Here is a 14,133-nt window from a genome sequence, read left to right as displayed (position 1 = left end):
ATTGTCAACTAAACGTAGTAAACTTTTATGTTAATTGTCATTAATATAAATGTGCATAATCTATACATATCTATACATATATAAGTCATATAAATTTAAGACAAATAATGTAATGAAAATATTGAAATGAACAAACAACTCCATCTAGCATAAAAATGCTAAAATTACTTTGACTTGATTTCTCCCACTTTTATATACATTTTGTGCGCATAATATTTCTTACAATTTTATTTCTTCATTCGATACAACATAATGTAAAGCAGGATGATCCTCGTTCACTAAATTTATCTTATTGTTGCTTTAATAAATTCGATTTTATCCAAATAGGAATTTTACATGAGCGTTTTATATGAGAAATTCCACATACAAAAGCTATTTTTAAAATTTTCTTCATCTTTTTCCGTATTCCTTTCATTTTCAAATTGTCCATTTTAAATTTATTTGTTGCCTGGTCCATTTATTTTTCCGTTTCAAAAAATCACATTATCGCGTAACTTATAAGCTACATTACTTGTAACAATAAAGTCTATGGCTGAAAGCTTCGTGATCTCCCAACCAAAGGCACAGTGAGGCACAGTAAAGTCGTATGTCGTAGGTTGGTAACGTCGGTTGCGCAACTGCAAAAATGCCGTTTTATCAATACAATTCGTTTACTGGAAGAATAAAACCGTCTACCAATTTTCAACCGTTTTATCCTCTCGTAAGTGAAAATGCGTGTGATACGTCGCATGACGAAAATCAGTCGTAAAACTTATGACAATTCCGATACATTTTTATGTAAGTGTATTGTTCGGTGGATTATGAGTTGCACTTCGTATTTCACTTTGTAACAATTTCTCCGAGAGTGTATTATTTCCCTGGAATCAGAGGTATTTTGTTTTTCTTCTGAACACGATATAGTTCAAAATTGATCGTCAATTCATTATCAAGTTTGATTATCGAACGTATAGAGTAGTCATTCGGCCATGTTCTAGTATGGACAGTCTTGTATTTCATGTAACATCTGTGCTAAATTTATATTATAATGCGTTACGATGTTGATTAGTACAACAGATAAGTACAGATAGTACAGATTAAGACAAGCCAGTCTTTTAATCAGTATTGCTTTGAAATCGCAGAATGATTAATATGTCACACTACACAGTGTTTGACTTATTCTATATTTATCTTTTATCTGTTCATATATTATTTATATTCAGGGAATTGTGTAAGAGATTAATCCTAATATATTACTATTTTTATTCAATATATGTGAAAGATTGTTTATATCATTTCAGTCTCCTATTCCTTTACAGAGGACAGAACCACCAGTAATAATATATGACAATATCAAAACCAAACCAATGTCAATTACACCAAAGTCAGGATATTGCACTGGCAAACCACCTACTCTTGACCCAAAAATGTGGGCAAAGTACAAGCATTTCCAGGTAATTACACATATTGATTATTTTTAACTACAATTGATTTTTAAATACAAATTGTCCTCAATATTTGCTTTTGTTTGTAGGCTGTAATGGACAAGCCTGTATACCTAGCAGGTGGCAAGAAAGACAAGATATTATTCGGATTTACAGTCGCATATGTCGGTATTTGTACACTACAATCACTGGTGTTTATTGCTAAAGAATGCTTGAATATTATCTAAATATGAATAAGTGAATATTATGTAGATAATAAATGTATAGACTACTCTGGTATTACAATTCTCTGTATTAACATTACAAATGTTAATTATGGAAGATAATGAGAATTATATAGAATTATATTAACGAATTATAAAGATTAATGCATTTTTTAATTAATGCCCAATTTCCTTTATGTTCAATTTCAAGTATGTAGCTTTTTATCTGTAACTTTTGAATTTAGATCCTGTATAAAAATTTGTGATAAGAAAAATTCTAAATCTTTTACATACAAACATTAGTTCATATTATAGCAAAATAATATTGAAAATCGCTAATTTTATGGGAATTTTTATACATACCTTTTTTTTCTCTTGGAAAAAATGCATTGTGCAACGCCCTCTTGACAGATAAAGTCTGCTCTAATCGATTGAAAGGTTAAGTCAGGTTAAGTTCTTGTAGGTAATCATATACTTACTTGAAACAAAAATAAAATGTGACAAATTGTTGAAATCAAAAAAATTTTTTAAAATTTCTCACTATAAAATCGTAATAAATACTACATTATCATGGAGGAACAAGGCAAACCAATTGTAGTATTTCATCCAATTATTTCCTCCATACAGAAAATTGCTCTTTACGAGACAAAATCCGTAAGTTTCAAATAATATATATATATTTGAGCTTAACAATTTCTCCGAGAGTGTATTATTTCCCTGGAATCAGAGGTATTTTGTTTTTCTTCTGAACACGATATAGTTCAAAATTGATCGTCAATTCATTATCAAGTTTGATTATCGAACGTATAGAGTAGTCATTCGGCCATGTTCTAGTATGGACAGTCTTGTATTTCATGTAACATCTGTGCTAAATTTATATTATAATGCGTTACGATGTTGATTAGTACAACAGATAAGTACAGATAGTACAGATTAAGACAAGCCAGTCTTTTAATCAGTATTGCTTTGAAATCGCAGAATGATTAATATGTCACACTACACAGTGTTTGACTTATTCTATATTTATCTTTTATCTGTTCATATATTATTTATATTCAGGGAATTGTGTAAGAGATTAATCCTAATATATTACTATTTTTATTCAATATATGTGAAAGATTGTTTATATCATTTCAGTCTCCTATTCCTTTACAGAGGACAGAACCACCAGTAATAATATATGACAATATCAAAACCAAACCAATGTCAATTACACCAAAGTCAGGATATTGCACTGGCAAACCACCTACTCTTGACCCAAAAATGTGGGCAAAGTACAAGCATTTCCAGGTAATTACACATATTGATTATTTTTAACTACAATTGATTTTTAAATACAAATTGTCCTCAATATTTGCTTTTGTTTGTAGGCCGTAATGGACAAGCCTGTATACCTAGCAGGTGGCAAGAAAGACAAGATATTATTCGGATTTACAGTCGCATATGTCGGTATTTGTACACTACAATCACTGGTGTTTATTGCTAAAGAATGCTTGAATATTATCTAAATATGAATAAGTGAATATTATGTAGATAATAAATGTATAGACTACTCTGGTATTACAATTCTCTGTATTAACATTACAAATGTTAATTATGGAAGATAATGAGAATTATATAGAATTATATTAACGAATTATAAAGATTAATGCATTTTTTAATTAATGCCCAATTTCCTTTATGTTCAATTTCAAGTATGTAGCTTTTTATCTGTAACTTTTGAATTTAGATCCTGTATAAAAATTTGTGATAAGAAAAATTCTAAATCTTTTACATACAAACATTAGTTCATATTATAGCAAAATAATATTGAAAATCGCTAATTTTATGGGAATTTTTATACATACCTTTTTTTTCTCTTGGAAAAAATGCATTGTGCAACGCCCTCTTGACAGATAAAGTCTGCTCTAATCGATTGAAAGGTTAAGTCAGGTTAAGTTCTTGTAGGTAATCATATACTTACTTGAAACAAAAATAAAATGTGACAAATTGTTGAAATCAAAAAAATTTTTTAAAATTTCTCACTATAAAATCGTAATAAATACTACATTATCATGGAGGAACAAGGCAAACCAATTGTAGTATTTCATCCAATTATTTCCTCCATACAGAAAATTGCTCTTTACGAGACAAAATCCGTAAGTTTCAAATAATATATATATATTTGAGCTTTTTTTCAATTTAATTATACAAAACCATAATTTACATTTGTTTTTATATTTTGTAGCGATTTTATCTAATGGGATCAAACAATATATTAACGCGTTTCCGAGTCTTGAAAATTGACAGAATGGAACCAAGAGAATTGATTGTAGTGGATGATAAGAGAGAATACACTCAGGATGAAATAAAAGATCTGGTCAACATGATAGATATGGGTAATAGAACACGAACAGGACAACGCAACAATGTTGGCGGTGTTGCACGTATTGTATCTGCCTTTGGAATTGTCGGTAAGATCATTAAGCATTTTCTTTTTAAACATACAGTTAATAACTGCACGTATATAAGCTTCTATATATGTATTAAATGTAATAATTTATATAGTTTTAATACACATTTTGAGATTCAAGCATTTATCTTGTGGTATATGCACTTTCTTTTTTGTTCTCTTCTCCCTCCATTATTCTATATTATTAATACAAATGTTGAAACTTAGGCTCCTCAGTATGCTTTATGCTTCTTCATTAGCGGTATGATATTTAACTGCCCTACCACAACACATATACATACTATTACTAATACTATTTATATTACTATATCAGACACTAAAAGCATCTTATTGGAAGTTATTATTAATTGCGCATCATACAAAATTTAGTTTACTTACATTTGCTTGCTAATAAAGGCAAAGATAGTAAAGATCCTGCACCTAGTTCGAGTAAATCAGAGGAGCCTGAGCCACAAGAATTACATAAGCCACTGCATAAACCAACACAAACTAAATTCACCTGGAAGAACATGTGGCAGAGAGATACTTTCCCCAGGCTAGTACGAGCTTTAGCTCTTCTTGGTAAGGCACAATAAGCTTTGTATTGACAAAGCCAAAGAAAGTTAAACAGAATAACTTTGTTGTAGAGAGAATTAGTGATGGGAATACAGGGGTATACAAGTTGCTTGTATCAATGTATTATTACAAATTGTTAAGCATGAAAATAGTCGGTGAAATTATATTCACGAAATATCTTAGATATTAGTTTTAAGAGAATATGGTTACATTAGGTAGTACAATGTAGTTATGCAGTTAATATATTGGTATTTAATGCAACCAACTAAAACAGAGTAAGCATTATATATGATTAACAGAATTAAAAAGCAATATTCGTAATCTGACATTATAATATATCTTGGTGTATGTACATAATACTTCCTTATGCATGGTGTGCTATTTAATTATGTATTTATGGTATTTCTTGTAGATGAGTAATTAAGCTGCACTGGTATCACACCATATAGTGGATGCTATATAATTGTATATAATGTGTGCTTACGATTATGACTATATATGTATATATATATAATATACTAATTAGTATAATAAATTATTAGTATAAAAAGCTATATAGTATACAATTCCTTTTAAAAAAGTGAGATAATTAGCAATATATAATGAAAATGTAAAGTGTAGCCACAAAATAAAATAATTAGTAAGAGTAATAATGATAAAATAGAAAAACACGTTTTAAAAAAAAAATATCTAATATCTAGGTTTTGTACGTTTCTTGGAGGGATATTATATAATCTTGGTTACAAAACGTCGCCGAGTTGCAGTTATTGGTCATCATACGATATATAAGATAGAAGATACATCAATGATATACATACCAAATGACCTTGTACGAGTGTTCCATCCAGATGAACAGAGATATGTAAAGATGTTTCAAAGTATCGATCTTAGTAGTAACTTTTACTTCAGTTACTCATATGACATATCGCATACTTTTCAAAATAATATGGCACCACCAATGCATATTAAATCTGATATTCCCACTGATATTCCTATTAGGCAGAAGGAATCTGAAGAATTGGAGAACTCGGAAGATTTTTTTAATATGTGGGCATTTAGGAAAGATTGGCAGACTGAATGGTATGTTATGCAATTTGTTATGAATAATTGAATATTTTATTTAAGTACAATATATATTAAGGATATATGATCAATAATGGTACGGAATGTGATTATAGTAAAAGCGAGAAATATATGGATTATGGTATACGGAGCAATCCACATCGTCGCTTTGTATGGAATTCCCATTTATTAAAGCCTGTAGAAAAAGATTTGCATCCTGACTGGATATTATATGTAATACATGGCTTTATTGGTCAATCAAATGTAAGCATTTTTGGGAGGTCTATGTATGTTACTGTTATCGCCAGAAGAAGTAACAAATATGCAGGGACACGTTTTTTGAAACGTGGTGCAAATTTTGATGTAAGTGCATAAATGTATTAAGGTATGCCTTTTTCATAAACATTTGTGTGTTAATAAACTAATAAACGATTATATAAATATAGGGAGATGTCGCGAACGAAGTAGAAACGGAACAAATCGTCCATGATTCTGGCGTGAGTTCTTTAAGTAAAGGACGTTTCAGTTCTTTTGTACAAATGCGTGGATCAGTGCCCGCTCATTGGAGTCAAGATGTTAGTAAAATGGTACCAAAACCGACTATAATTTGTGATTTGTCCGATCCTTATGTAGAAACAGCAGGTATTAATATATGAAAATCAAGAGATTTGTTTTTTCACATATATGAGAGATTATGTTTTTATATACACTTAAAATTATTTTAGGAGCACATTTTAATCAACTGTTAAAAAGATATGGATCACCGATAATATTGTTAAATCTAGTAAAAAAACGGGAGAAGAAGAAACACGAAAGTACATTAAGCGAAGAGTTAAGTGTGGCTGTAAAATATTTAAATCAATTTTTACCTCCAGAGCATCATATCCAATATATAAGTTTCGATATGGCACGTATGAACAAAAGGCAAGTTTAAATTATAATCTGAAAATTCAGATGACAATATAATCGTGTTATTACAATTCTTTTTAATGGATGATTCTCAATTAATTATTTCTAAAGATAGTTTAGAGCTAATATCATTTGAATCATTGTTTCCATCTATGAAACAGGTATATGGCACACAACCAGAATATCCAAAACGAAATGATATCCTTCTTTATAAAAGGTAATAATAATAATAATATTCTTATAAATATAAATAAAATTTTTACTCAACATTTTTTTTTTTTTCAGGTTTGTTCTAATAGGACGCAATGCAACATATACCACAGATAATAGTAAATTGCGTTCAAAATTAATTCAACAAGCATCCTTTCCCGAATCTACGGCTACTGTTATTACACTACCAAGTATTAAAAATGCCAGTATAAATATATATGAACAATATGTGAAAAGAGCCACGGTATGTAAAAAAATTATGATATACATAATATAGTATAATCTTGTAACCATAAATATTTTTAGTCAGGCGGTTCGATACCAAATTCAAATGATATGAATTTATATGAAATTTATGCTACTCAGTATAAATTGCTTATGAAAGAGATGTGCTCTGGACCATTTTTATTTTTAGTACTTTTTTTTTTTTTTTTTTTTTTTTTTTTTTTTATACAGAAAAGAAGTGAATGTTATGGGGCGTTTAGCAAATATTGCTTATAATGCTGTGTTAAAGACTGGTATTTACCAATCGCATAATCCTTACTATAGTCAGAGATATCTTTTCTCATCACAAAACAATAACACCAGGAAACTTCACAAGACGAATTCAAACTCGACTTTATCATCTAATTTAAATGATACCAAAAGCTCTATCAATTCTTTAACTAAAATGGATTATAACAGACAAACAAATTCTATATATGGTTCCAATTCAAATACAGATGTCAATAAAATGAATGAGTTAAATCAAATTGAGAATAAAGTGGCAGAATGTTTTGTTAGGAGAGGAACTGTACAAACTGGGATTATCAGGACAAATTGTGTAGACTGTTTAGATCGAACTAATACAGCTCAGTTTGCAATAGGAAAATGTGCCTTAGGATTTCAATTATGCGCTTTGGGTGTATTAGAATCTCCTAAACTTGAATTTGATTCTGATTGTGTGAGGATGTTAGAAGAATTATATGAGGATCATGGGGATACCTTAGCCTTGCAATATGGTGGCTCACAACTAGTGCACAGAATTAAAACATATAGGTAAATGAATATGATTATATTTGAGCATGTAGTAGCAATATAAAAATAAAATAAAGTTAATCACACCAAACTATCATTATTTAGAAAAACTGCTCCATGGACAAGTCAGGGTAATGACATTATGCAAACTTTAAGTAGATATTACAGTAACACGTTTAGTGATCAAGAAAAGCAGCACACAATTAATTTATTTCTGGGTAAGTAAACACATACCTGTAGCATTTGATTTTTGCAAAATATTCCATAATTGCTTAATTAATATATATATCTTAGGATTATTTGTACCTGAAGAGGGCAAGTCTCCAATATGGGAACTCCTGACAGATTATTATCTTCACCATCCTCCTGCATGTCGCTACTCGCGTAAAACAAAGCTTTTGACACAATGGTGGGATAAAAATGTATTGAAATGTCTTCCTTATGCATTTGATGAAATAACTAAATCCTGTTCAGAAATGATACAAGTGCAAAATTCAATAGAGGAAATGATTGACATTTATTACGATTATCATAGGTATATTATTTATTTTGTGATTTTCTATGTATATCTTCCTGTATATTATCAATTTATTCTTAATTGAAAAGTTCAATATAAATATTTTAGGCCATATGAACACTCCTTGCTATCTGAGGTATATGCTTATAAAATAAGTCACTCTATTAGAGATTTTATGCCGCACTTCACCACCTGCTACAGTCCATTTGCTGTTCGTGTACGACCAGGTAGACGAAGAGAAGAAGCAGGTAATAAAAATTTAAATATGAAAAATCCATCTATGACTGGTCAGAGCAGTACAAGCAGTACAACATCTAGCGCAAGGTATATATAAAATTTGATCATTATGTTTCTCTTTCAAAATTAATTGCAATTACAATTTGTTAGTATTATTATGTGGATATATTGTAGCTCAAGCGAGGACTCAAGTTCAGATGAAGATGAAAGTCATCAACAAATGGATGATTCTCAATTAATTATTTCTAAAGATAGTTTAGAGCTAATATCATTTGAATCATTGTTTCCATCTATGAAACAGGTATATGGCACACAACCAGAATATCCAAAACGAAATGATATCCTTCTTTATAAAAGGTAATAATAATAATAATATTCTTATAAATATAAATAAAATTTTTACTCAACATTTTTTTTTTTTTCAGGTTTGTTCTAATAGGACGCAATGCAACATATACCACAGATAATAGTAAATTGCGTTCAAAATTAATTCAACAAGCATCCTTTCCCGAATCTACGGCTACTGTTATTACACTACCAAGTATTAAAAATGCCAGTATAAATATATATGAACAATATGTGAAAAGAGCCACGGTATGTAAAAAAATTATGATATACATAATATAGTATAATCTTGTAACCATAAATATTTTTAGTCAGGCGGTTCGATACCAAATTCAAATGATATGAATTTATATGAAATTTATGCTACTCAGTATAAATTGCTTATGAAAGAGATGTGCTCTGGATAAGATCAAATTTCGCATTTTATAAATTAAATTTATTGTATATATTGTAAATATAAAATAAAATATATTGTAGATATTCCCTATATACTAATAAAATATTATTGCCAATGTTAAGCTTATTTAACACTCGCTATTGCAGTTTGAATTTTAAGAATTGTATGGACATAAATAATTATCTTACTAAATGCATAAGAAAAAAATACAAGATATCGGTTTACCAGTCAAAGTTTATTGATGCCAGGTATAAGAAATATATATTTCCACTTCCATAACGTGGAAATGGAACTTGGGTGCTTAGTTTACTTCAACTTCTTCTTTGGCCGGATGTTATTTGTGTGACCACACTTTTTCTTACGGCAATTAGTTGCTCTAGGATGAAGACGAGCATAACATTTGCGACAGATCATTTTGTCACAGTTATATTTCTGTGCAAGTATACGCAGAGTAGGTTCAATTACACCTCCTCGGAGACGAAGCACGAGATGGAGAGTGGATTCTATTAAAATAGTTATTGCATATTTCAATGTCTATTTCTATCTCAATAATAAGTTCAAAATGCAATGTTATATACTTAGGGTAAATAATCTAAATCGTATATAAAAGCTTGAACTTTTGTAATCAATTATATCTCAAGTTCTATAAATTATAAAGAGTTGTGTATACTAATACCTTTTTGGATGTTATAATCAGAGAGAGTACGTCCATCTTCCAGTTGTTTGCCAGCAAAGATAAGCCGCTGCTGATCTGGTGGGATTCCCTCTTTATCCTGGATCTTGGCTTTCACATTTTCGATGGTATCAGAGGCTTCTACCTCGAGAGTGATGGTCTTACCAGTGAGGGTTTTCACGAAAATCTGCATGATGACTATCTAGATTGTAACAGAATCCAGAGAATCATAAAATTGTTACGACAATTATATGATTTTAATGATACAAAAAACAATCTTTCAATAATCGTTTGATAATTGTAAAGCTTCTTTTACTCGAAAATGTTGCGAGATGTAACTGAGACTTTTGATTTGCAATTTCTATTCAGGAAAAATATAATGAGAAAAAATAAGACTGTAAAAAATAAACACTAAATTTAGAAGAACCAGGAAATTTTTAACATTGACAACGAAAAATGATTTGCGTGCGTATGTTAACACATCGCATTGCATTTGTTTCTCACGCGACTTTTGTTTAAGTATTCGGATTTTGTAAAAGAAGGAAAGATGTTACTGCTGAATTTACAACAAGATTTAACGAAAAACGAGAATATTCATTACGAAAAAATGCTTAATAATACATCGTGCTTACTGTTCCGACAACGTGCTGCTACTAAACCCAACCTAAAAAAGATCCAATTATGGCCGTGCCGTCACTTCCGCAATACCGGCGGAAGTGACGTTCATCTCGTGCGCCATCTTGTCTACGCTTCGAGTTTCGATACTTCGAGAATCGCAATCATCGCAATGTCGATACAGTTCTCGTGGGGAACGCGTCGCATCGGACTCCAGAATCATATTCGAATATCGTGCAGTATTTCTTGCGATCGTTATTATCTAAAAGTGTTTCTCGCGCGCGCAGAATTACCGCGAGTGTCATAAGTCTTGTAAAATGTGTCGAACATGTTCGTTTCAACGGTTTAAACATCGCGTGAAATTGCCGTTGCTAATTGCGTTCCGTTTCGTGTATCGCGTCCGTGGTCAATCGAAATCCTCTTTGTATGTTCTCAAAAGTACGTCGAAAGCCGTAATGCGTGTATTATATATCGCCAGGTATGTTAATTTTCAAAAATGGCTATTATTGAAAAGAAAGAATTTCGCATTTGCGCTAAATATATATACACATACGGGTATATATATATATATATATGTACGCGCTCATTTGTATGCGTGTGTATGCGTCTTCCCAGGGAAGACGAAGGTCCCGCGTTTCGGACCCGCTCGAGCGATATGCAAATTTCAGTAGTTAAACTTTACACCGTAACCTAGATGCTCACCTATATGGAGAATAGGGAGATCTGGCGATTATACACGATTTACTATGTCGCCGAGATTTCAATTGCAAGCGTAAGATCTGTGGGTATTATAAAAACATAAATCATTAATACTAATATATCACTTATTCCTCAAGCTGTTATTGCAAAAAATATAGAATGATTCCTTAATCTTTTTTATAAAATCTGGGTAATTGGTTTTAACATTATTAAAATGTCTTTCCATTTTAATCTCTTAATTCGCAATTTGATTGAAAGAAAGAAATATTTTATTACGTTTAAAATAAATAAACTGAAGTTCTCTGAGTTAAAAATTAGATATTCGATTTCGCAGAATGAATTCTTTTTAATTCATTTTTAATTCAGCTATGTTTCATAGTGCACAACCATTTCTCCGCTTTCTTCCGTTCATATGCGTCCACCGGATATACTATATACTATTCCATAAACTTGAATGTGCTTCGCGATACTCCGACGAAATAGCTTTACGATTCTCTGTCTCCTTGAATGTTTCCTTCGATTGCCCATTTCTTTTATATCACCTAAGTCACCGCGTTTCACGCTAGGGAATAGATAAGAGAAAACACATAAGTAGGGAAGGCGAAAATGCGAAAAATGCCCTATAAATTTCGCCGTACAATAGAAGATCATGAAATCGTTGACGACTGACGATCAATCTACTGTACTTGCGCTCGCAACATTTATTGGGGCGTATAATTCGCGCTTTTTCCACTTTTACTCGCGAGATTACATATATGTATTTTATTTCCATCTTTTATAATTTTTAATAATTTTCTCTTTTATCATTTTCAGTGATATATAACCGGCTTGGTCGATCTAGTAATTGGATCAATCGACGGAGATTTGGCGCTAATCAAATTATTGGTGTCATGGGTGCAAAGTATACGATAACTGGATTTCTCTTCATTCCTTCATGGACTCGCTGCGATTGCGAAGAGGTAGCAGATTGTAATCCGATAGGTATATCAGAGTAGGAATAGCCCGCGTCCGTACTGACAATGAGAGGAGAAATCGATGGAGAGTAGAATTCCGCTTCCTGAATACTCGGTAAGTACACGAATTTCAATAGAATTTTATTTTTACTACTAATCGGAAACAAATATTAATTCCTCAACTTATAATTTTATTTAATAGCAATTCAAGATAATATTATTATATATTTGATTTCGATATTTTATTAAGTAATAAAAAATGAGAAGAAAACTTCTCTTTTTTAGCATTGTTAATTTATATATTATTTAACGGCGTAATATTTATAATACTAGCATAACATTGACAACTCAGAAACATCACAGAAGCAGCGCATATGTAAAACTCAATGTATTTACGTAGCGACTTATGTATTGTACTCGTGTAATGGGATCTGCAGCTTCTTACTACTGAATGCAAACGCGGAGTACCATGGTCCTTGTGTAAATAAGCTATGCTTACCGACGAGATAGCCGACCGGGCGTACGTATCACCAATCATTTGCCTAGGCTAATCAACGTGCGATGCTCTTGTGATGTGGCTTAAATTAGAGGACGGCGAGCTCGTATCGCTATGGTTTCGGGCTGCATTTGAATTGTGTATGAGTAAGCCTGAATTAATGGTTAACCCGACACGTGTAGCTGGCACGTTCATTTTGGTATGACCCGTGATAAACTTTGCGTAATATACGGGCTATCTCGCGGCACGTCTTCCACTTAAATAATCGTTATCACCTATTCGAAAAAATCTTATTACAATTAACGTGCGCGTTAATTCCTCGATAAATGCTGTCTACAAAAATATATTATTTTTATTTCTATACGTGTGGAATAATAAAATTTTCTATCTAATCTTTAAAAAAAATATTACCAGGAGTTATCGAGAAAAACGCATTTATAAAATCAAATACTAGTAAATCCGCAAGAGTGTTAATATGATCGAGAATCGCATTATGTTCGTGACGCACGTGGTTACGCTTTATTTACGAAACTATCGTACGAGCTCCACAGTAATATTTACTCTTCCCTCTAAAGGAAAGAGGATTTCAACTGCGGACAACGCGTGCTGCCGCTGTTATTCTCGAGAGTTGTCGTAATGTTGTTGTTCGCTCTCTCATCCCTCTCTTATTCGTCGTATTTGACTAGGGGTAGTTTTAGCTCGCCGGTAGATGAAGTAGCGTGTTAGGAATTCTTTCCGAAAAATGAGGATCTATATTGTAGATGTACATACACTTGCGCAATAAAGTATTTAATTAAGACAGCAAACCTAGCAGAGGAGAAAATAATATCGATAATTTCTTTTTCTGTCATTTATTCGCCGTTAATCGAAACAATTAGATGAAATTCCGAATATTATTCTAGTGCGTTACGATAAGAGATACGCGTCTTTATACATACATAAAAAAGTAGATATATGTTTCGCGGGAGGCTTTACGAAACTTTACAATCGTCCGGTATATACGTACAATACGTAAAGTACTCGTAATCTAAAAGGAACCCCGCATCGCTCTCTAAGGACAGATAAACCGTGCCTTTCGACCTTCCCAGGATCTCTATGTTGCCTTTAACTCTGCGTTACCGGTGAGCATACGGTCTCGGATATGAAAGTTTCATAACCGAGGGCGCCATGCACCGCGCCTCTGTGCAGCGCGTTATACCACTGGTACTCTCTTTCCGCGCGTTTGTTTTAATAAAATATTTTTATTTGTCGTAAAAATAGACGACCTCGGACGCGTCGGGTCGCTAATACCGGTCGCCTCGGAAAATCTGAAGTTGAGCGGTAAAATGCGCTCGTGCATTTACGTCACGAGAAGTTACTTTTTTTTTTTTTT

The 14,133-nt window shown here is 31.8% G+C and overlaps 3 protein-coding genes and 1 long non-coding RNA gene across 8 annotated transcripts; 3 read left to right on the top strand and 1 right to left on the bottom strand.

Moving 5' to 3' along the window:
- Nucleotides 1-542: 542 nt before the first annotated feature.
- Nucleotides 543-9,413, top strand: LOC115238271 (polyphosphoinositide phosphatase). Of its 5 annotated transcripts, none has more exons than XM_029811941.1 (16): nt 543-700; nt 1,296-1,430; nt 1,511-2,278; nt 3,852-4,077; nt 4,473-4,637; nt 5,333-5,711; nt 5,810-6,056; nt 6,140-6,335; nt 6,419-6,617; nt 7,269-7,850; nt 7,935-8,047; nt 8,124-8,364; nt 8,455-8,670; nt 8,758-8,940; nt 9,009-9,177; nt 9,240-9,413. In XM_029811941.1, the coding sequence occupies exons 3-16, from the start codon at nt 2,195-2,197 to the stop codon at nt 9,333-9,335; spliced, it is 3,096 nt and encodes a 1,031-aa protein (XP_029667801.1). In that variant the 5' UTR covers nt 543-700; nt 1,296-1,430; nt 1,511-2,194; the 3' UTR covers nt 9,336-9,413. The 5 variants fall into 5 exon arrangements, with proteins under 5 accessions (XP_029667801.1, XP_029667803.1, XP_029667804.1 ...); XM_029811943.1 differs by having other exon boundaries at nt 9,244-9,409; XM_029811944.1 differs by lacking the exon at nt 4,473-4,637.
- LOC115238209 lies at nt 626-1,648 on the top strand. Its single transcript, XM_029811815.1, has 3 exons — nt 626-700; nt 1,278-1,430; nt 1,511-1,648. Exons 1-3 carry the CDS (start codon nt 626-628, stop codon nt 1,646-1,648), a joined length of 366 nt encoding a protein of 121 aa, XP_029667675.1.
- Nucleotides 6,682-7,207, top strand: LOC115238276. The gene is made up of 3 exons (XR_003884480.1): nt 6,682-6,819; nt 6,888-7,056; nt 7,123-7,207. It is a non-coding gene; the product is annotated as an uncharacterized LOC115238276 (long non-coding RNA).
- A 128-nt stretch (nt 9,414-9,541) lies between the features above and the next one.
- Nucleotides 9,542-10,762, bottom strand: LOC115238275 (ubiquitin-60S ribosomal protein L40). The gene is made up of 3 exons (XM_029811954.1): nt 10,631-10,762; nt 10,002-10,200; nt 9,542-9,828 (listed from the first exon to the last, which is right to left on the bottom strand). Exons 2-3 carry the CDS (start codon nt 10,189-10,191, stop codon nt 9,632-9,634), a joined length of 387 nt encoding a protein of 128 aa, XP_029667814.1. The 5' UTR covers nt 10,192-10,200; nt 10,631-10,762; the 3' UTR covers nt 9,542-9,631.
- Between the last annotated feature and the right edge of the window lie 3,371 nt (nt 10,763-14,133).

This window comes from Formica exsecta, unplaced genomic scaffold (assembly GCF_003651465.1).
Source record: "Formica exsecta isolate Colony F162 unplaced genomic scaffold, ASM365146v1 scaffold33, whole genome shotgun sequence".
NCBI lineage: Eukaryota > Metazoa > Arthropoda > Insecta > Hymenoptera > Formicidae > Formica > Formica exsecta.
This window is presented reverse-complemented; position numbering and strand designations above follow the sequence as displayed.

Coding starts and splice junctions, on each gene's coding strand:
- LOC115238209 (XM_029811815.1), top strand. CDS start 626: ATGCCGTTTTATCAATACAATTCGTTTACTGGAAGAATAAAACCGTCT. Junction 701..1,277: donor TTCAACCGTTTTATCCTCTC/GTAAGTGAAAAT, acceptor ATATCATTTCAG/TCTCCTATTCCTTTACAGAG. Junction 1,431..1,510: donor CAAAGTACAAGCATTTCCAG/GTAATTACACAT, acceptor TTTTGTTTGTAG/GCTGTAATGGACAAGCCTGT.
- LOC115238271 (XM_029811941.1), top strand. CDS start 2,195: ATGGAGGAACAAGGCAAACCAATTGTAGTATTTCATCCAATTATTTCC. Junction 2,279..3,851: donor CTCTTTACGAGACAAAATCC/GTAAGTTTCAAA, acceptor TATATTTTGTAG/CGATTTTATCTAATGGGATC. Junction 4,638..5,332: donor ACGAGCTTTAGCTCTTCTTG/GTAAGGCACAAT, acceptor TCTAATATCTAG/GTTTTGTACGTTTCTTGGAG.
- LOC115238275 (XM_029811954.1), bottom strand. CDS start 10,191: ATGCAGATTTTCGTGAAAACCCTCACTGGTAAGACCATCACTCTCGAG. Junction 9,829..10,001: donor TGATTATAACATCCAAAAAG/GTATTAGTATAC, acceptor CTATTTTAATAG/AATCCACTCTCCATCTCGTG.